General features: G+C 43.4%; 1 protein-coding gene across 3 annotated transcripts in view; it reads right to left on the bottom strand.

Moving 5' to 3' along the window:
- FRMD4A (FERM domain containing 4A) overlaps positions 1-14,106 on the bottom strand; it is a 357,044-nt gene extending 342,938 nt beyond the window's left edge. Inside the window, exons 1-2 of one of the 3 annotated variants that reach the window (XM_038154023.1) lie at positions 13,984-14,106; positions 13,377-13,511 (exon numbers count right to left, since the gene is read on the bottom strand). In XM_038154023.1, the coding sequence (XP_038009951.1) occupies positions 13,377-13,421 (45 nt within the window). In that variant the 5' untranslated portion in view covers positions 13,422-13,511; positions 13,984-14,106. Of the gene's footprint in view, positions 1-13,376; positions 13,512-13,609; positions 13,726-13,789; positions 13,934-13,983 lie in introns of those variants that run through there. The other 2 variants (XM_038154022.1, XM_038154024.1) reach the window with 2 other exon arrangements.
- Between the last annotated feature and the right edge of the window lie 8,998 nt (positions 14,107-23,104).

The following is a 23,104-nucleotide window of genomic DNA, read 5'->3' on the forward strand; positions in this document are numbered from 1 at the left end:
TGGAGAGCTGATAAGGTGCCATTAACCTGCCAAACACCTGCCCACACATTGCTTTGTGTGAGATTTTGCCCCCAAAGACAGAAATCACCATCACTGGCTCTCCTAAGCCTGTAGAGATGTGAGCTCCCAGGAGAGCCCCATATTGAGGTGTCCCAGAGCACATCCCCCTCTCCTGCCAGGACCCCAAGGAAAGGAAGGATCCAAAAGGCAAATCTTTCTGCTTTCCCTAAGTCACCTGGTTTGGGAAGCACTCAGTTGGGTGACAGGATTCCTGTGTTTTACACCCCTGCTCCAAGGATGAATTCCCCACTTTTCCTGCCACCTGTCCTATACAAACACAAACGTGCTGCAGGAGCTGCAACCAGCATCCCCCGAGTTCCCACTGCCAGTGGGTACTGCAGCTCTCTCCTCCACTGCTATAGTCTCTCAGTCCTTCATGCTACTGAAAAGAAAGCAGTTCTGTATATTCAAGTAATTTTTAGGAATGACAAACCCAGTAAGTAACCAGTGAAGGTTAATTTTGATATTTTGATCTTAATAAAACCTTACATTTTCCTTTGGAATTTCATTTTGAAGCATGTGAATTAAACGGTGATAGAATACTCATTTTGTTGACACTTTGTGTTAACAGGACCTGAGCACTTCATCCAGCCAGTGACTAATATGCAGAACCAATTTCTCTATGGCTGATTCATTTAGATGTAGTACAGTGCAATCAAGAGAATAAGCCACACTTCATCCAAGAGGGTAGCAGCAAGACAGTGGTATTGCTGAGCTAGCACAAGGATGTGCTCAACCTACTGCTCACAAGATCCGGGATCCCACTTTCATGCTGCCTCTGTGTCTCTGCAAGTTTCAGCTCTGTTTAATCACAGCCCAGTCCACTCTGCAAACCCTTCTCTACCATAATGTCTCCTAATTTCTTGTGTGCTTAACCCAGGCACTGCCCTACATCTGCTGTGAGCCTGCAACCTCCCCTTCAGGAGAGACCTTCTCAGTAGCTATAAACCAAACCTGGAGGTGAATCTTTATGCAATAAACACAGCCAAAAGCTTGTTACACAAATGAGAGAAGGATACTGGAAATGACATTTTAAAATAAAATAAAGTCCTCAGGAACACAAGAGCAACAGTCTGAAACATCTTCCCTTCCCATCTTGTCATCGATCCATGCTGAAGAGTGCAGTCAGACCTCAACAAGAAGAAACATGGGTAAAATTACCCATACATTGTGCTGTAGCTGGATTTCTGTTTGTGTTTATCCCAGAGCACCCACCAAGGCTGTGGCTAAAGGACTTGTGGAAAAAAGCAGTTGCTCTCCCTCCAGCAAATGTCCAACAGCATTAACATAGTCAGATTCTCCTGCGTTGTCTCTCTGGTTCTCTTTAACTTGGTGGATTCCTGCAGACAGCAACAGAGATGTGAAAGAAAACTTGAACAGGACCAGACTGATCTGCAGGGCATTGCACCTCATTTGCTTGGATTTGACTCCACCTCTGCTCCCCAAACCACCCTCTGCATCCCCTGTGCTTTCCTTCTGCTGCACCCTCAGCCCCTCGCTGGCTCCTTTGCTCAGGCTGCCCCAGGAGGGACCTGCTGTAACCATCAGCATGATGTCCTTTATCCACACAGCTACCACTGGAGACACTGAAACATGAGAGTAAAGGTTCAGCCTTGGGAAAAACACCAGGGATCCTTCTGGATCACACTGAGTAATCAGCCAACAGCCAATGCCTCACAGAAAGGGAACAGGTTGCACTAAAATTGCCTTGGTTTCTCTGGGTGCCCAAAGAGCTGACTCTTCCTGGGAGCCAGGCACGGGCTTAAGAAAAGATCACTCAAAATGTCACTTGCAGCAAAGCCAGATTCAGGTTCAATATCACCAATTTTTCTTTCCTTTGGAGCTGAATGCAAAGCCCTGGGCAATCATTGCCACTTCATAGTGAGTTTAACTAATGTGCTTAAAAGCCACTGTTGTCAAAAAGAAGGGCAGCAATATAAAATAGAGCCACTAACCTCCTGCCACTGAGGTGACTGGTCACATTGTGCTTTTATTTCAGTGTGAACAGATTCAGGTCTACAGTATTCTCAGGAGAAGAACCTTAGAAACCAGTCACAGGGTAAAATTAACACCTGCTGATTGATCAAGATTTTAATGATTGAATTTTGAACTGGGAAGACAGTGCATATTAAAAAAAAAAAAAGAAGAAAGAAAAAGTAGCATATCTCTGTTTTCCCTTCTGCTTAGAATTCACTGCTGTGGTTTCTATCTCTGTTTTTTATTAAGTAGTCTTTGCCCTAGAGAAAATAGTTCTTTTGATGTTACAGTTGACCTTTTGGTTTTACTCTACATAAAATTTTTCCCCTGAAGAAGGTTTCTATCTCTGCAAAAAAAAAGAAGGGAAAAATAAAACAACTCTCTCTATTTTTTTTATTCCTAGCTACAACTTGCATTTGTATCAGTGTACAAAGGTAACCAGATTTTGCATCAGCATTTTACATTTTTCCAACAAGCTTTCCTATATTAAAACATGATCCTATGGGAATAATCCACTCCTTTTGAAAACTTGTTTTTTACTTACTCACTAGATTTCTGTAAGATTTTAGCGTAGCTATCTGCAAATTATCTTTTAATGAATCCATCTCATGAGTATTGAGGATGGTAGTGATATTTCTGTCAGGAACACGTGAGGAGGAAAATTCTCACATGGGTATTCAGGATCATACTGTATAAACAATTACAGCATTCAATGTCTGCAGAAAATCAAGAGGCAAATCAGCAGTGAATATCAATTATACATCTGCTGCATCACAGAGGCAGATGGCACTTTAATTGTACATCCGAAACATTATGGACAATTTTCCCCAACCCAACCTCGTTGAAATAGTGGCTTTAGCACCTAAAAATATCAAGACAGGGTATGTGTGCAATGACTCATCTAAGAACTCATTTCAGTTTGAAGATAAATATTCCACCAGTAAACCAATAACAATCTTCAAGATGCATAGCTCATCTGCAGCGAACGTGCTGTCTTGATCTAGGTACAAACTTTTATTGATGAAAAGCAATGGGGCGACTGAACAGCTCACACCACTCAGCTCAGAGTGTGAAATTGTCAAGGAGTTTGAAGATCAATGAGACAAATTCTTCTGATTGCATCTGTAGAAATTGGAAATGTCATGGAGATAAGTGGAATAATATGGATTTACACTCTATTCCCAGCATGATCCTAGGAGAAGAAAGCTCAAATCCTTCTCCCTCAGACACGAATGGTTTTGTGCAATGAGGGAAGTTTTATGGAACTTAAACAGACTCAACTACAGCTACTGACCATGGAAAATCAATTGACACCAGCCTGCATACGAAAGAATGACACTGACTACCCAGAGACTGCTGTGCTAATGCCCAAATACCAAACGTGTTGTGAATGCTTACTTAATTAAAGACTATTAAAAATTAAAACTGACTCTCATAAGAGAGTACTATATTATTCAATCTGCAAAAGCTTTGGCAATTAAGCCACCCCTGCTTTATTATAATCAGTGATGCAGATTTCAAATAGAACTTGTTCTTTACTCCCATCATGTACAAAACTGCTGGGTTTTTCAATTTGTCTACCTGGTCATTCAGTCTTAAAATATTCAGTAACTCTGCAATCAGTTTGCATTTCATCATGCAAGAGGATAGCACTCATTTCCTCCTCTCTCCCCCAAATATATTCTTGGTTAGCCACAGCAGACACATTTTATTTGCAATGTGAGCACACATGCATTTTATTGGAAGAAGTTTAGGAAGTCAATTTTAAAACCTGTATTTGGAAAGGGTAATCCCTAAACAGAGACAACCCAAACAGGAACATTCAAAACAGGATCCATGTCCAAGGAACCAGGCGCCTCTGGGCTTTGCAGCTAAGGTTTAATTTCTACTGGTGCATCAAAGCTTTCACAGGAACTTCACACGGATGATTTTTAATTTAGATCTTCAAATTTAAGTGGGACATCCAAAAATTAGAAACTCCCTAAACTGACCTAAGCCCTGCCGGACCAAAGAAGTCCAGTAGCACAGCTTTAATGGAAGAAGAGCTAAAACATTCCCACAATACAGAAACATTTGTGTTGGAACCAATGTGAGCAGCATGGCTAGTTTATTATTTCTTCCAAGACAGTGAATGATTGTAGATCCAGAGGAAGAGAGTTGAAGAGGCATTCCATCAGCAGGGGACTCTGAACAAGTAAACCTTTGCTTATATAAGGATGGTGACAAAAGAAGTTTCTGTATTGATCAAGAGGGCAAAATAGGTCTCTTCATATAATTTATTTAACTCCTGACTCCAAACCAATATTTCAATGTGGGGAAGTAAAAAGCAAAACACTGCTTGGAACATCAGCAGATTACCAAACTCCCCCATCCTTTTTCTTGTGCCATCACTGGATCTTCTGTAGTCTGTAATTTTGTCTATTTAGAGCTGAAGTGCTTCCTCACAATGCCATTTGAGTCAGCAGCCTCATAATATTGATTCAAGGACTTTGGTTTCAGCAAAATACTCACCCTATTTTAAACACATGATTAGAGAAAACAGCATTCAACATAAAAGTGTTTAACTGTTTTTAAGGTGGTAAATAAGTGTTATTGTTACTAATATCTTGTTAAAGCAAAGTACTAAAATATGTTTCTCATTATTTTTTTGTTCTGTTAGCACTTTGTCTTGAGCAACAACAACAACAACAACAACAAAAGGAATTCTCAACTACACTAGGGGAGGAAATAAATTAACCCTCACAACTGTGGGTTTTAACTTCAGTTTTCAGTGACAATATCATTCTGCTGCTTTGGGGACTGTGACCTACAGAACAGCATGAGGGACAGCACAAACACAAATTTCCCTATAGCTCCTACTTGATTTGGAAGCCCTTCCAGAGATGATAAGATAAGCAATAGGAAAAAAAAAAAAAGAAAAAGAAAGGCTGTTTCACATAAGAAGGCTTTTGGTCCATCACCAAAACCTTGGAAACCCAAACCAAAGTAGAGATATCAGGACACAAGCACCAGTGGTTCCACATGGTACAACAACTGCCTCATCTGCCCCACAGCCAGCCAGCCACGGTCTGTGCCTTGCTGCTGAAGAAGCCAACACAAGAGATTGGTTTTCCATGCCCCTGGGATTGACAGCACAAACCCGTGTCAATCTTTTGGGAAGGCCAACATTTCAGGACACATAAAGCTAAAGGAGCAACCTCTCAAACACTCCAATTAGATGATTTCTGTTTTTACAAAACTCTAATACCCTGAACATGAATGTAAATGCAGACTAATTGGGAACAGCCTTTGCACCCAGATCTCTGAAATGAGACGAGAACAGGGAAAGTGGGTTCTTGAAAAGCTCATGCCAAGTCTTTTCTGTTACAGTAGCTTATATAGCAGCAGTAATAATGACCTTCACTAGACATTTCCTCGAGTACTAACGACCTGGGGTTAATGGCCCGAGGCATCGTTTTATGCAGTCAACTATTGCAGCCAGCAATTAATTACCAGGAAATACAATGTGCTCTGACCACTACGGCTCAATTAGCCTCTTATTATTATAAAATGAAAAACTTGTCAATCTTATTTACGGTAAAGGTGTCCTGGATTTTATTTTTGTATATTAGACTAAAAAACCCCTTGAACCTATATTAAGCCAAACATATGTTCTACAACACTCCTCCATTAACTTCACTCAAATTACGGGGAGCCAAAGCCGAGTGTCTCGCAATACGACGATTATCACAGCCTGCCCACAGACAGAAAAAATGCTGTGGAGCAAGGATCTGCCTGAATTCTGCTTCTGCACTAGAAAAGCTTCCCTAAAAATAATTTTCATCTCTGTGGTGGTTGTAAGTGGATTGAGAAAGGGGAGAACAGTGAGGGGCAGACTGCAGAGAACATCCCTTCACTGCCAAGAGGTGGGCAGTGTGTGCTGGAGTAAGGACAGGAAGGGGAAGGGCTATCCTGTTTTCATCAAGTTTTTGGTGCCCCAATATCCTTGCAACATATTTACAAAGATATTGGGGTAGGTTATTTTTGCACCCAGGTTTGTGCTCTCCCAGTTTATGTTCATTCATTACATTTTATTGTTTCAGCAAGGCTTTTGCAAAATGCCCTGAAAACCAAGCACTGTGGGATCAAGTGGCATTGGTCCTGGTCAGTTGTTTGTATTTCAGCACTATCACTAGGTTTTTGGGGACCTGAAAAGCTAAGGTTGGGCACTAGAGCTAGCTCTAGGAGTTGTTGGCTTTAATTTGGGAATTACCAGCTTCAGTCCCATGAAGGATGCAAAAAGCTGATCAGATTGTGCCTGTAGATCCATTCCTCTAAATATGTTTCTGGCATTCACTGTGGCTTTTGTTTCCATGAAATACAGACACTCTGTGGGTGCCTTTGTGCTGGGAGCTTCTCAAGGAACACTGGTATCTCAGTGCCTTCCATCAAGATTTCATCTCAGGCATTGCTGCTGGACAAGTGCAAGCTAACAGGGCTCCGAGCAGGACTTTTTCATATGATAAGACCCTTCAAAAAAGCAAGCAGGAACTTTGATGACATGCTTTGAGAGCTGCAGTTTCAGGCCAGCACAAGAACTCATTTAAACAAGAAAATTCATATCTCTTGAAATGGATGATAGGTTCAGCTTAGTTTGATCCTCAGTGACATTAAAACCTCTTTGTGAAATGGCTGATTTCAAATGCATTTCTGCAAGTTTCTGTGCTTGCTGATAGTTAAAAGCAGAAAGCATTAAGCCACATGGGGGCAAAACGTATGTGTCTGTATGCAAAATGTATGGAGGAGCACAGAGAGGTGTTTACCCAAGGTTTGCCAGTGATAGCAAAGGTGGAAACACACATTCCCTGGCAGCCTTTGTGGTGGTTTCAGAGAGCTGGGAACAGTGTGCTGGCTGGTGGAAGCCCAAAATTCCATCCAGTCTTTCTGACTGAGCCCCCCAAACCAGATTTTGGCGGGGGGTCAGCCACCAACTGTGGTGGCTTTTGTTTTCAGCAAGACACACGACACAAGGCAGCCGTCACCGGTGCTGGCAGGACCGGCCACCTGAGCACAGCAGCTTTTGGTGCCACATCAAAAAAATCTGCATTTCCATGGGATGTGCTGAGGAAGGATCCACATGGGACTTCTGTACATCTCCGAGCCCTGATGTGCTAACCACATTAGCCTGTTAGCAGGCTGGATCATTGCCATGCTGAGAAATTATGAGTACAGTAATTACAGAAGTATGACATTCGTAACCAGGAGGCAAAGAATGGGAAAAATTGCAATTGTCCAATGTCACAAGTCCTTCTCTTGTGTTAATAGCTATTCCTGACCTTGCATCTTTATTAGGGCAATTATAGCATTTTTAAAATTTTAGTTTAGTTTAGGGATATCAGTCAAGCTTTCCAATGCATTTTGTTTTTGAAAAGCCAAAGTGGTATGATTCTTTTATATATTGTCAAAAGGAGTTGACTTATTTGGAGATCTTTTCAACTCGTTAGTATGTTACTTTTCTTCTAATTGTAGAAATGCTGCAATTAATCATAATGATCATTTACTCAAGTGCCCACTAATTCTCTTCTACAAATAGCAATGCTTTATAGCATTGGAAAAAAAAATGAAATCAATGGCCACATCTCTGATGAGATAATTTTATCAGTCATTCAGAACGAACGGCTAGAATACAAAGCAAAAGCGATATACATAAGGAAAAAGAAAGATAAACCAGTAATCCCTCTTAGTCCTTTTTAAGGCATAGTTATAAATATGAGAATTAAATATGAGAATTCAGATGTGCAAACATTATGGTCGGCTTCTTCAACGGCATGCTCAAGCAGAGGGACAGGGAAAAGAAAATTGATGGTATGCACTAGAGCAGAATGGAAGGATAACAGTTTTATAGCCGTGCAGCTCAGATGGCTAAAAGGTGACATCCACCACAGGGAAGCCAAGAGTAATCCCAGGGAGTGTTTAATCTCATTTAGCTGAATTAAATCACTGTGTTTGAAGACTTACTGCAAGTTTACAAAGGCAAATAGGAAAGTTCAGAAATAATTCAGTGCTACAGGGGAAATTATCAACAAGAAATGGCTAAATTCCCAGTCCACGGTAGCAAGCAGCCACACAGCACCAAGCAGGAATTTGCTTCTCTCATCCCATCCTCTAAAAGAGCAACCAGCACAGCTCAGCTACTGCTGCTTGTGGAGCCCATTAGCAAATTACTGCCTGGCTGGAGCAAGGACAGAGCCGGGGAGGAAGGGAGATTCCTGCCAGCATGGATCCTCCCCAGCGACCTCTGGATGCCGTGGCACATTATCATCTCCTGCCCAGACCTTCTGGCAAGGCTGCAGGTGGAGCCCACACACCTGCACGGTGGAAATATCTGTGAAAGCAGCACGGAGAGGGCTGCATAATCACCTCCCCTTGCTGTGCAAGCATCCCCACAGACCTCATTTTGGGCATGAAGCTGAAGAGGGCCAGATGTCAGCGGGGTCCTGGGGGAAGGCGCTCTCCATCCCCGAGCAGCGCTGCTCACACCCAGAGCGGTGCGTGTGGGTCACGCACTGCTGGCACGTCACCCTGCCTCAGCATCAGCTGGAGCTGCATTAACCTCCTCACCACGCCACGGAAAGCAATGAGTGGGTTTTGTTTTCGTGGAAAGAGCGTGCCAAGCCCTGACCTTCCAGGGCAGCATGGTCTGTAGATGAGGTTGCAGCGAGGAGGTTTAAATGTCGGGGGCTTTTGCACGCTGTCAACACAGAAATAATTTAATCCTGAGATGAGAGAGGCAGAAAATGACCTCATCCTTCCACTGTAACCTTGGTGCTCCCAAAGGTTTTAATATGATCCTCCAAGCTGAGCTGTGCTGCTGCAATCTGTCTAGAGGTTTGAGGGGGACAGAACGCAGCTTTATGGGGGGAGGGGGCAGTCCTAGGTCTAAATGGGGCTTGGAGGTTCTATATCATTTTAGTTACCAAATTTGTCTTCTCAAGGGCAGACTTCAGACATAAAACATAGCAGTTAAACATATGAAATAATTTATGGAATATCCGGAATATTGTCAAGTCCAACACCTCAGAAGCTAACTGAACAGGGCTTGGCCCTCATAGGGTTTAGTAAGGATACAGTTAAATCTTTGAGTGTGCTTTAAGAGCAGTTCTGTAGAGTTCATTGCTACACTCCAGAAAATTTATCAGATCAAGGAAATTCACACTGTTTGAGGACTCCAGTGTAGCTTTCCTTGAGGGATGGAAGGATGATTAAAGAGAGCCCTGTTAAAAAGGAGGGCTGGAATCACATCAGAAATCTGGGATTTTCAGTGGACAATGACTCAGATGCCAATTATTTCTGATGCAGTTTAGAAACAGAGCAGTTTTCACATTTTCCTCTGGCAGGTGTCTGCCTCCCAGCAGAACAAGGAAACAGCAAGGTCATCACCCTCGATACTGCACTGGCCACCCGATTTCTCCCTCTTCACCCTGGACATTGTGAACACCACAGACTGAGTTAATGCTCCAAATTCCCTGCTGGCCTTTTTCTCCTTGAGCTGTAGAGATAACCAAGTAATGAAGGTCACTTAGGAAATCTCATATGCACCTCTATTCCAGCCTCAGCTTGGACGTAACTCAGACCCAAAGTAATTAAATTCACCACATGAAAGCATCACACAGACTCCTGAAAATAACGATGGTCCTACAAACTCAAGCAGTTACTATTAATTTACAAGTGTATTTATTTTCTAATGTTATATTATTTATTCAAGGAGAGTATTCGTATATTCAGATGAGAAAGAGTAAAGCTGGATTATAAATAGGGGAAAAACTTCATCTTGATGGAGAGGGTGAGAGCAGCTAGATGAAGCTAGAAGCTGGAGCTTTACTGCAAACAGAGAACCATGCTTCTCTTCCCTACCATTTTAAGATTAGATTAATTGGTAAACATTGAGCTATAGATGTTGCTCATTGGAACCTCTGTTGTCACTTAACACAGATTAATTAGTGTTAGTGTCATGACCTAGAATAGTTTGGAAGTCAAGTCCCTGAGATGTATTTTCACAAGGTGCAGTAATGCTGTCTCAGGAGACACCAGGTATCGTAACTTATTGTGCTCTTAAAATATGTGCAGTCAATATGTCTGCAGCTTTAAAATTTTACAAGATACTAATAAGATAGACATAAAAACTTATTGGTATCACTCCCATCAGTATTAATGGTCCTAACACAGCAGGTGTTATCAGTCCTAACAAGACATGGTATTTGCTATTTCATGCTAAGATGCTCTCCTCTCTTGACTTACAGAAGCTGAGGAAGCTCTGTTTTAATGATTTGATAATGCTACAGGCAGAGTCACTTTGGGCACAGTTCTGCCCAACTTCCTTCATGCTGAACCAGGCAACATCCCTCATCTCCTGTGATTTCTGGAGCAAGGCAGAGGCCGGAGTCCTGCAGAGCAGGCACATTCCAGAGTCATTTGTAGTACAAGATATTTACCAGAGTGGACAAGTTGCAGTTATATTTGCAGACTGCAGTTTTTGTATGAAAGCAATATCTTTATTTTAGGAAAATGTTTAAGACTAAAATTCTCCTTCATTGAGCCTTTTCCCTGGTCTAGGAGGGAAAAAACCCAAAAAATAAAAGAAATAAACACTATAAACCAGGGGAAATAAAACACACTACAGTATTGAACTGGCTAGAGAGCAATATAAAATTTTTAAAAATCAATTTAGAGTAATTAATTCTATAGCCAATGTTTTTTTCACTAGAGAGAAGTGTGATCTGTCCACCTAAGACTGCAGGTGCAACGAGATAATGGCTGAACAAGAAATGTCCAACTGGGAGCTGCTCTGGGCCACTCCAACACCATGTCCTGGGTAGCATTTACTGAATACAGGTAAGTCATGAGCTGTCAGCACAGCTGGCATCCTGAAGTGCCACCTGGTCCTGTGAGCAGCTCTCTGCTGGGGCATACTGGTGCTAGGTATCCATGTCCTATGAATGGTCCTTCTGTAGGAAAGAAACCCCACAGCCCAGAGATGTCCATCTTTCTTCATCGACCAGAAATGATTTTGGGATGAGAAAACTCCTGATTTGGATCACTCACTCAGTGCATCAAATGCCAGGAAAGGCAATTAATGGCTCTGTACCTTGATTTTTTTATTTGCAGCACAAAGTGCTCTGAGGTACCCCATGGAGAAGGAGATATTTTCGGACTATGATGCAGCACTGCCAAATGCTGCTGCTGATTAAGTCTCATGAAAAGTGGATGGTTGGATGCACATCCTGCATCCTATTGCAGTGGAAATGCAGTACTGAAATACTTCCCACTGCTAAAAGAATACTCTTTCACTGGAGAATTCTCACTGAAGTATTGAAATCTACTTCTGTGGACTTCCCAAAGACATCTAATCTTTGAATCTCTGGAGGGTGTCAGTTTCAGAAGAGATGCCATTATAGCTGCTAATTGTGGGATGAATTATGCAAGAATTTATTATTGATTCAAGGGTAGCCTGCTCAGGCACGCAATCAAAGCCAAAACAGAGCAGAGGGGAAAGGATGAGGTTTCTATAATTAACTAACAAAGCTGATTCACAACCCAAGAAAAACCCAAGGCAAAAGAAGTAGTTTGCAAAGTGGAGCATTTTCCATAACAAATCACCTTTTCCACACCCATAACCAACCTCTAGTACCAGAGCAGAGCCCACTGCTACATGAATCCATTTTCAACCCAGAAATACATCTCCACCCCCAGCCATCCACAGGGTCAAAGGCAGGAACCTCTTTGGCTGTGGACCCCCAACCCCACCCAGCCCACCTACGTGGGTCTGTGCCCAAGGTGAAGAGACCCGAGGAGTCCTGGTTACAGGCCAGAGCTGTAGAAATGCCCTAAAAATAACAACGGGGCAAGGCCATGTACCACAGAAAGCCACATTTTAGAAGGGAAAATCTGCTGACAGCTTGGCACTGCACTGAAGTTTGACAAGGTCTGTTCAAGGAGTACAGAGATTGAGGAGAGGTTTAACTCAAAAATTCAGAGGGTACTGAAACTAAAAGCCATTAGAGCCCAAATGATGACACAGGGGTTACGGATGCTCATCAATTTATTTTGGAAGAGAAATTAGAAAGAGGTCGTTTAAAAAGCCAGGAAGGCCGGAGGTAAGCAAGAGGAAATAAAAAGAGCTTGCACAGCAAGTCAGTCACTGACAAATATAAAACAAGCCATGCGGAGGTTTAATAGCATGTTTAGCATTTCAAGTAATGGACATAAAATTTGCTTTTCTCAACTTGACCTTTGTTAACAACCTTAGGCACTGCAGGGCTCTTATCCTGCAGCATTCCCTTTACTAAACTCATCATGTCTCTGAGAGCTAGAGACCATTTCCTAATGCAATCAGAAGAGTGATCAGTAGTAATGACAATAATTATATAAATATGTATATAATGCCTATGTATCTATGCATTCTCACGCACATGTGCACACACACATGCTACTTACAACAACTCTCCAGCAGAAATGTTACAGTGACATTTAGATAGAAAAACATCCAGCAGAGATCTTACACTAAAATCATCTCTGATGCTGCTGCACAGAAAATGGCAACAGAAGTACCAGCGAGGGGAAAAAAAAATAAAATCAGTAAAGCTAAGCAACTGTCTAATACCCCACCAAAAGGGCTTATTTTAATTGCAGCAGGACACTGGCACGTTTCTAGAGTCAGCCACGTGTTCTAAATAATCTTCTTTAAAATATTATAAATATGCAGAACTTTCAGAAGTAGGTCAGTGGCTCAACATGTTGTAGCAAATAGCTCGGATAAATACCAGTCATTACCCTGTGGTCTGCAGTCAGTAGGAGATCTGACACACTCTGCAGCAAGTGGAATGGCGATTCACTGCATTAGAGGACCATTCCCCAGGTGATAGATACCACAGCTGAGTCTGGTCACAGCTAACAACATGCCTCCCAACCAGCAGAGAAATCAAGCTCTCCCTCTCATCTTTTAAGTTGTCTCACATTCAAGCAAGGGAAAAAGCAGGAGGACGTGAGAATTCAAGACACTGATTTAATGAACAAAATGAAATCTGCTGCTCAGGATGAACCCCGAACACAAGTGCCACCTCTGCCGGAAAGGTGACTTCAAAATCCTGCCCTGAGCATTGGTCCAGATGTGCTAAAACCCATCGTGGGAGGAATGTCTCCGTGCAAGCCCCAGATGAGCCTTTTGCAAAGTTCCCTGGGACCTGTAAAAGCCAAGCACCGGCTCACACAAAATCCTCCCGTGGATTTGGAGCCCTGAATCCATGCAGTGCAGCTCCCCTTGCCCACCCCCCTTTCCCAAATGGATTTCAGCAAGCACTTACCATCAGCAAGCTCAGAGCAGATTCGGGAGCACGCTGCACAGCCATCTCCTCTCTTCCTACATACAAATCCTCCCCACGACTTGGTCAGCCCTCGGCCCTCCGTCACAGCACAGCATCCACAGAGCCCACAGCTAACTGCAGGGAGAGAAACCCCAAATCAGGGTCGGAGAGCATTTGCAAGAGGAGGAGAGGATGGATGAGGGGGTGGGGAGGAGAGGAGGGAAAGAAATAACCTTCACAGCCAGGGAAAGAAGCTTAAGCTAGGCCAAATTTTACACTAGAGAGAAGAGGAAAATGAAACAGAGAGCCGGCTGGAGAAACAAGATATCAGGAACTGCAGGATATTTAAAGCTCAGGCACACGCCACCACAGAAAGCAGCAGCAGCAGCACAGGACATGTATCAAACACCTACATGACAGGTTAGGTCCAAGCCATCCTCCCCCTGCCCCAGCTCGCAGACTGTAATTAATTGTTCTTAATAGCCATGGTCGTCACTCCACCTAAATAAATCCTGGGTAGCACAGAAGTGCCGTGCCCCTGACTCTGCATCTTCCTCCCTGCCCTGGTGATGCTAGCGCAGAAGCCACGTCAGACATCGCCACGTACCGCTTCCAACAGGGTCAAACCTCTTCTCTCTTCTCGCCAAGCCCTGCTTCGAGCAGACGCCTGCACAACACAGACATGAGCAATGAGAGCAGCCAGAGCCAGGAGGCACCCGGTGCTCACTTGAGAGTAACAATTACCTTTATCCTATTCGAGCGAGAGCTGGGTTACTCACTGACCCTTTTCACCTTATCCCCCCCACCCTCAAAGTCTCTTCCTCCTCCTCCTCCTCCCCTCCAAATGGACTCAGCTCCCCATGGAGCTAACACACTTCCCAGAACCATGTAATTACACAGGCTGTTGTGTTAGCGCTCTGATCACGCTGCCTGTACCGCATGGAAACGGCAGCCAGGCAGCCCCCCCTTCCCTCCCTTCCCATCCCTTCCCTCCCCATCCCTTCCCTTCCCAAGGAGAGACGTGCTGCAAACCCCGCCGAGCTCCCGCGGCTCGAGCAGACGGCTAATCGTGAAAATGTGCCCGCTTAAGGCGCAGAGACAAATTAGCCCTGAAAATAAGCCCCTTGTTTAAATGTTAGGTGTAAATGGAAGGTGGCTCTTGAAAGCCTTTAAAAACAAACAGAGCATCCTTGGCAGGAAGGCCGGTCCTCTAAAGCAGGTGTGCCCTGACAGACCTGTCAGACCCCCGTTTTGTGGGGCTCAGAAGCCTCCTGGATTTCAGTGTGTGAACACTCATATCACCCCTCTGAAAAAGCAGAATTTTGGCTTCGTTTCCTAAAATGTTAGGCTCCATCTAATGACAATGTCTGTTCATCTTCCAACTCCCACGTGCACACTCCCCTCCCTCCCCCCCATGGTTTTGGAACCCAATTAAAAGTTTCAGACAAATTCAGCCAGAGTTGAATTCTCTGACACATGTCATTCCTGCAACTTTTATAGAAATTGGCACCAGGATAGAAAAGAGAATCAAATTACTGTCTCCATGAAGGCAGCAGAAATCCTTCCTTGTGTTCTGGAAGTTACATCTGGCAGGTCAGCTCTGGCATGTACAGCTCTGGAGTTTTTGTTAGCCCAAACACTCTTGATCACCTCTCACTGTGCTTTAATAAAGGGAACACAGTGACCTGGGGGATTGCAGACATTGCCAGGAAGGTCATCCAGAACACCTGTGGCATGGCCATACCTCCCCTTTCCTATGGGGCTTGTGACAGATAGGGAAACTTGGTTTATTTCATTTAAATCCACAGATCAGTGAAATCCCCCTCCCCACAAGCTGTGTCCCCAAGCATGGGTAGTGATGGCAAGGGCTTCCCTCTGCCAGCATGTTTTCCACCTAGAGATGTGGGAGGGGGAAGCTGCTCGTGCACAAAGGGGTCACCTCTCAAGACGTGGTCTAAACTCACTCATGGACACACAAGAAGGCATTTTCTGGGATCCTCTCTCCTTGGTTTTGGGTCACAGACATCAACACTCAAGGAAAGTCCCTTGTCCTACACCTGGAGATGGCATTTACTGATTTCTTTCTGAGACCTGACCTTTTTCCCAGCAGTGAATGCAGCTCCTGTGATCACACATGTGCCAGCAGCTATGCTTGTCCCCACTCCCTATAACTCCACTGAGAGAGAACAGGGGCCAGCTTCCTTAAATCCACAAAGGTACCCAAGCATCAGGGAGCTCTGTCCTTCAGCCAGTTGCTTCAATCCACCAAAGAGCTGAGACAGTTTCCAGGTGTTTTTAATCACGGGGCCCATCTTGGCTGTCTGCAGAGGGTCACCCTTTCCTCACAACCATCTGAAACTATGAGCTGCCACACAATGTGATCTGCTCCTGCCCTCCTAAGAGATTTGTCTTCAGAGATGAAGACAAGTCTGTTGCAAGGAGTGGAGTAACAGGCTACTTAAATGTCTCTTGAAAGGGGAAAATGTGCATAATAAAAGATTAAGGTAAGTTTTAAAATACGTCTCAAAATGTCTCAAGGCATCAGATTATAAAATATGTAACAAAATCTGTTTCAACAGCACCATGACAAATATCCCAAGGCTATTTCATTTTCCCCCTACACTAACCCAATCTGAAGTTCTGTAAGAAGGGGACTGTGGAAATGACATGTTTGGTAGCTTTCGAGTTCGACAAGCAAGGTTTCTCCTTTGCCAAGAGATTTTAAGGAAACAGCCTATTCCTACATTTTTGGACTCAAACGAAATGAAGAATCTGGAAGTGTGGATGGTTCTTCCATCTCTAGCTCCTGAATTCATTCCACAGTTGAGCAGGGTAAAATTTGTCAAACACCAGGAGCTAGTTATGATTTGTGGTGTCCTTGAGAAAATTCTAGGTTTTTCCTGAGCTCTGCAAGTCTCAGAGTAATGATCATCTGTAGGGAGCCATCTGCGTACAAGTGTATGATCTATGGCTTCAAGGTATATTTGCAAACTTACCCACAGCTTAGCCATTTTCTACTATTTACTGAATAAATTTTGTAGCATAAGAGGAAAAACACAGATCATTATTCACTGCAGGTTGTCAGGAGACAAGAAGAAAAAATTTTTAAAGGAACTTGTTGGATGGACAGGTAAAACTACAGACTTGTGGTTTTGTTTCAAGGTCTAAAGCTATGACATTGAGACCACACCTTGACTGCTGTGCTCAGCTCTGGGTCCCTCAATTCAGCAGGGACTCTGAGGTGCTGGAGGGGGTTCAGAGAGGGGCAATGGAGCTGGGGAAGGGTTTGGAGCATGAGCCCTGTGAGGAGCAGCTGAGGGAGCTGGGGATGTTTAATCTGGAGAAAAGGAGGCTTGGGCTGACCTTACCACTCTCTACAGCTCCCTGACAGGAGGGTGCAGCCAGGTGCGGGTCGGGCTCTGCTCCTGCTAACCAGCCACAGGCTGAGAGGACATGGCCTCAAGGTGCACCCAGAGAGCTTATATTGAACACAAGCAATAATTCCTTCACAGAAAGGGTGATTAGACCTGGGAAGAGACTACCCAGGGAGGTGGTGGAGTGACCATCCCTGGAGGTGTTTAAGGAAACCTGGATGTGACACTCAGTGCCATGGTCTGGTGGCAAGGCGGTGTTTGGTCATAGGCTGGGCTTGATGATCCCAGAGGTCTTTTCCAACCTCATTGATTCTGTGTTTCTCTTCTCCATGATTCTGAGACCTTAGCAAAAGAATTGATTAGATGTCTTCTTTTTCTCCCCTTGTATTTTAAGATAAATAGCTCCTACGATTGGTAAACAAAGTAACTGCTTACAATCACTCGAAGAAAAAATATTATGGCAAACTGTGGATTAATAGGAAAATTGATACCAGCAAGAAGACACAAAGCACTTGCTGACTGGTTTATATATAGACACATCCTCCAATTCCAGTGTTATCACTGGTAGAACTTTGACAGGGATAAATTAGCATAGATATGCAATATCATGGTGAAATGGGTCACCTTTGTTAGAGCTGGTGGTTGCTGGGCACATAATTTGAGGTTCTGGTAATGCAATGTGGTAGGAAAACCTTCTGCTAGAAGCACATTGTGCTGCCTGTTCATGGATATCCAGAAACTGATGGGCACCTGCTGTCCTCCACAGGAGACTGAGAAGAAGGTGTTACTAAAGGTATGAATAGAGGCAAGACAGAATTTAGAGTTAATTGCAAGACTTGATTCCATCTGGTACAGAGCTTGTATCTCTTATTATTTCCTGGGTTTTTTTCCTTCAATGAGCAAATAGGAGCTCTATTTTTCAGTGGAAGTCAATTTCTCAAGCACTGCCACCATATATGTTTAACCACTCAAAGTCAAAGTTGTCCCCGCAGTCAGCTATGACATTTGTGAGAGAACAAAATCCTGTCATGAATTTTGATTTGCCTTCTTGCATCACAGATGTGTGTTTGAGTGAAATGTTGTCTAGTTATATGACAAGTGCCAGGAGGCCACTTGTTTCAGCAAAGGCATATAAAGAAAAAAATATTTTTTCAAGAGGAGTTGAAGCTCTTACCTCAATTTATAAGGAGTTAATGAAGCAAGTCCTGCCACAGTTTTGACATGAAAATATACATTAATGTTGAGGATACTACCATAAGCAATGACAAGGCCAGAATTACAACCATTTACAAGACAATTACAAATCCAAGAAATCAATGGAGAGCCCAAAAAGCACTGGACTTTGAGCTTTATCAAAGTTCATGCCATGCTTGTAAATATTTAACATTAAATTTAAAGAACTATGACTTTCAGTGGTGTGAAAAGAATATATGGTGTAAGAATAGGAAAAGCTGTCTGAGTCTAATTTCCTGTACCCATTCATGTGTTCCTCATGCATCTAAACTATTTACTGGAACTTCAATGATTATTGTCAAGTATGTGTTAGTCACAGAACTGAAATTTGCATGATGAATGGCCATGGAAGAAGTGCTTCTGCTTTAATCCACAAAGGAGGAACCACTTCATACTACGTTCTGCAAGAAAGTAACAAAGCTGGAAGTCTAAGATGCTTAACCAAGCTATAGAAAATTACACAAAAAAATACTCATATAATTCAAACAGACAAATGTGAGGACCTACATTCTGCTTGTAGCATATCCCCAAAGAAGATAAAAGCCTGATGCCAACAAGTAAATTTTTCATTGTGAATTATTCACTCAGCTTTAAAAGATATTTGGAAAGAACTTAATGAATTTGCTTTTCTCCTCACCTTCCTATGGTCCCTTCCATCAACCCAATTGCTCTAAAAGTCACTTGTTGTGCCCCACAAACAGGTATCAGCAGGGCTGGATCATTCCTTCTGAAAACTCTCTTAGAAGCTTTTGTTAATTATAAATGCAGTGATGAGTATGACTCTCCAGGTGCCAAAGAAATACCATATAGGAAGAGAAATGCAATTCCTGGAGCCAGCAGACTGCCAGAAGCAGCCACCACGTGTAGATATCTGCTGAAGGTCTCTGGTCAGCTTCCTCCTCCGCTCCCACTCTTTAGGGTGAACTTAGTGAAGGGTCCCCTATCAAGTGTTTGAGAAAATACTTTATTTCCTCCCTCAATGAGAAGGTATTACAGAAAATATTGTTAGAAGTCTATCCAGGTTAGATGGACACCTAGAATATGACACTGGCTAGGAGAAGGATTGATTTCAAACTCATCTCTAATTTGCTGATTGGCACACTTCCCTTGCCTTGCTTTTTTTGGCAACTGTTCACTAAGAAAAAAGTGCTGCTCATGAGTGATATAAACCAGAGGCTCTGGCTCCATCCAAGTGCTGAAAGCTTCCCTGATTGAACTCTCTGAATCATTTGTCTGTAGAGCTGTGCGAGCAACCCACAGGCTGCTCATTGCTGAGCAGTCTCAGTCTCCAGATGACTTATGTCTGAGCACTAATTAGCTTTGACAGACACTGCTTTGGAATAAGAAGAGTCCTGGAAATATCATCTATTGTATGGACAAGAGTGAGATTGTACAAAACTTTCCGGATATACCACCACAGAGGCAGAGATATTTTTTGGACCCTCTGAAGACACTTCTTCAAGATGGTGACTATTACTGGAGTACAAAAATCCTTGCAAAAATTGCACTCCTCTGCCACAAGTGTTGGGGTGATACCTGGCAAAACCAGAATACCAGACCAGAGACCCTTGCAGAAGCTGCCTGGCCTGGGAAGGGAATTGAGGCTTCTTGTCACCTCTATGCCAACCACGAGGCAATGTCCAGCCTTTTAAGAAAATGCCCACTTTCAAGAAGCCTCAAAGGACCACAGAAAGCTCTGGTAGGTAAGTATGGGAACTGGAGTGCCCAGAGAAGTAAGCCAGTAGAAAGGATTCTCGGTTACAGCAGCAGACCATGTTCACATGTGAGAATTATGAGTGGGAAGTGGGGTGGATTCCCATCAGCATCAGTCAGTGAGTGGACTCTGAGCTGACCAACTGCCCTTGCACAGGGCCATCTGTCACAGTGCTACCTGCCTCTCTGTCTTGAGATGAGGTTGGCCTACTTTCTTCTGCCTCTCAACATGAGAAACACTCCTGTCTTCCAGGTTCCCCTTCAGCCTGTGCAAGATTTCAGGAATCCCGGTAGCTTGCACCTGATATTTGGTAGCTGAACTCCTGGAATTTCCTACTGAGCCCTGGCCAGTGGGAGCTGACACCCAGCAGCACCTCCTGCATCTCCCATCCATCAGTACCACACTTCTGAGCTCAGCAGGAACTGGGCAGCCTTGGGCATGAGCTGCTTCTGTCCTAAACAGGGAAGGTTCACCCAGACGTGGCATCTCCCATTCCCCAGTACCTCCCCACCCAGTTATCACACCCCACACCAAGCAAGCCAGGAGAGGAGTCCAGTTCCCAGAGAAACTCCAAACTCCCTCTACTTCATGAAACAGCCTGTGGCATTTAAACCTCTGGCAAGAAAAGATGTAGATTAAAGAAAAACCTAACACTGAAGTATTCGGAAAGATGACCTCCTATGTTCTTCCAGCTTATATTCTATTTAATTTAGCATGCAAGAATTTAACACTAATGGTGCACTGGGACAATCCTAATTTAAAAAACCCTGAAGGTTAATAACTAGAAAAATAAACATGTCGTAACTCGAAGTATGACTTAATAGTGGCATAGTAATTAACATTCAATAACCATCTTACTCAATTTGAAAGGTCTGGGCTTCATATTATGATTGTTTAATATTAATTTGACATTTACAAGATTATGGCCTCAGCAGACTCAGAGTCCAGCTGAACACAGAGTCCCAAGGGAGGGTGTGGAGTCTGCAAATGTACATCACTGCTGCAGTTGTATTTGTTTTCTGGAAATGCATTCCTCGGTGCTGTTGCATGACCTGTTGGGCTCTGCTTGTGCTACTTGACCTGATGTGCACCTGTGCAGGAGAATTTAGTGAAATTAGGCAGCACTTTCAAACAATTAATTTTTTTCTTTTTATTATAGTATTCATTTAGAAGAGCCTTGGGTGAGTTATCTCTCATCAACAAGGCTAGTTCTATAGTCAAGCTCTGTGTAGCTGTGCTAAATAACTTTTCAGATTTTATTTTACTGTGCATTTTTAACTTCCAGTCTACATTTATTAATAACTAGTGGTTAATTTTTTGTGCTGACAATATATTTCAATTAAGTAGCTCTAGCTCTTAATGACTTACCTCTAGATGCATTTGAGATAACCAAATTTCTTCTGAGCTTTTGTTTTGCCCTCTATGAATTTTCCACCAGCCTGCCAAGAAACAGACTGTCTCTTTCCATTACAAACCCTTTGCTACCCACATCAGCTAGGATTTATCTTCCCTGAATAGCACTGACCAGCAGCCTCTACATTATTTCAGATGAGATCTGACACCTTTGCTACACTATGCCTCATATTTCTACAGATGATGCAATTTCCTCTTTCTCTAGGAAAGACATGAGCATTCAAATTATTTTTTTAGTCAGTGCATCTCATTATGCATTCAATCAGCTCTTAAATATGTTTTCAGGCTAATATATTGCAGCATCTTTATGGCCACCCAAGTCTGATTTAAAAAATCATGATACAAACAGGGATAAGTGCTTCTGTACAGGACTATAAGTAAGTGGTTAGGGATTATGGAGGGTCTGGGAATTCCAATCTTTGCCCCATGCACTGTCCTTGGGTCTGAAAGGTGTAGTTGACCTTTTGAGACTTCTTTAGTAAAAACCTCAGCGCATCAAGTGGACCAGTTTTCAATGCTTGGAAAGGTTTGAAGGCTCTACACTTTGAGCTCAAGCCCTGTGGGTCCTTTCAGGGCAGCACTGTAAGTGTTGCCTCCATCCTCAGGGCCAGTCTGTGATGCGACAAGGAGCTGTATGTCCATTTTTTCAGGCCCACCTATATCCTCTGTGAAACCTCTCTGTTCTCCTCCTTGGGCCTCTGCCTTTCGGCCTCAGAACAGCTTCTGCACAGAATGGACTTCATTCTGGTGTTTGGCTGGATGTTAAGCAAAGTGATTTCTGCTGCATAGTGCTTTGGGGCAGACAGTCAGACAAGTAAAATCAAATAATATGTACCTGAATGCAAGTGTCACTGAGAGCTGTCTGTTCTCAGCTTCTGTCCTCAGACCAGGAGTCACCTAACCTAGTAAAAACAATTCATGACTTAAGATATCCAGCCAAAGATAACCCATTTGAGCTTCCCCATCAGTCAATGGACTAACACATGCAGCTCCAGAGGGTAGGTTACACACCCTATTAATCTTCAAATGGGATGACTGTTCTCTGGAGAGTCTAGGCTCTCTCCACAGGCTACTGCAGAATCTTAAATGACCATTTTAACATTGTCAGCAAATCCCAGCTTGAGCATTAGCACTGGGAGCTGCCCTCCATTGCCAGTGGTGCTGGTTGTGCATGCTGTGAGATCGGGAAGCACCACTGCAGAGCTACATGTGCCTTTGAGGGTGCCTGCAAACCACAGGCCCAGGTCCTGGAGGCTGCTGACTACTCAGGGTGCTGCCATTTGTTTACAATTTCCTTCAGCCACCACTTGGGACAAACCCAGAAGGAGACAAAAGTGATTATGGGGAAGGTTCCCTTACAAAAACAAGAAAACCATGCCAAGAGCGGCAAAGATGGGATATGCAGAGAGGTTTGTCATCCCCCTTGGACTGAGGAAGAAAAATAGCACAGGCTAAAAATATAACATCTACTCTTGGTCTGTCAAAACTATTTGTTTGTACCACAGCTGCATCTTGGATTTCCATCAGAGACGTAGCTGACCCTGTGGTGTTAGACACTCATGCACACACCTCACTAGACCTGGGATGACCCTTCACTTCTGAGCAAAGTGTGGGCTCAGGGAAGAGGAAAGTGATGAATACTTTCCCAACCTGTTCACCTGGCTTCCAGCCCTGCACTGTAACCTCCCAAACTACCACAGCCATTTCAGCAGGGACTGCTGTGGCATGACCTAAGTAAGATGCATTGCTTGCACTGAGGAGCTGACAATCCACAATGAGATGGAAGAAACAGTGGTTTAAGATGGGGAAAAAAAAATCACACTTGCAGCAGTAAGACATAAAATTACACTCAGAGGTTTTTTGCATGTAGAATATTTACAGCAGTCAGGATGTTGGTGCTTGCCAGAGGGAGTTATCGGAGCGTTAAGAGTTTATCATTCAGCTGCTGTTTCATAATGTAGTCAGGGTAACAATGACATATTTAACAGAAGTAA

The sequence above is a fragment of the Motacilla alba genome, chromosome 1A (assembly GCF_015832195.1).
Source record: "Motacilla alba alba isolate MOTALB_02 chromosome 1A, Motacilla_alba_V1.0_pri, whole genome shotgun sequence".
In the NCBI taxonomy this organism is placed as follows: Eukaryota; Metazoa; Chordata; class Aves; order Passeriformes; family Motacillidae; genus Motacilla; species Motacilla alba.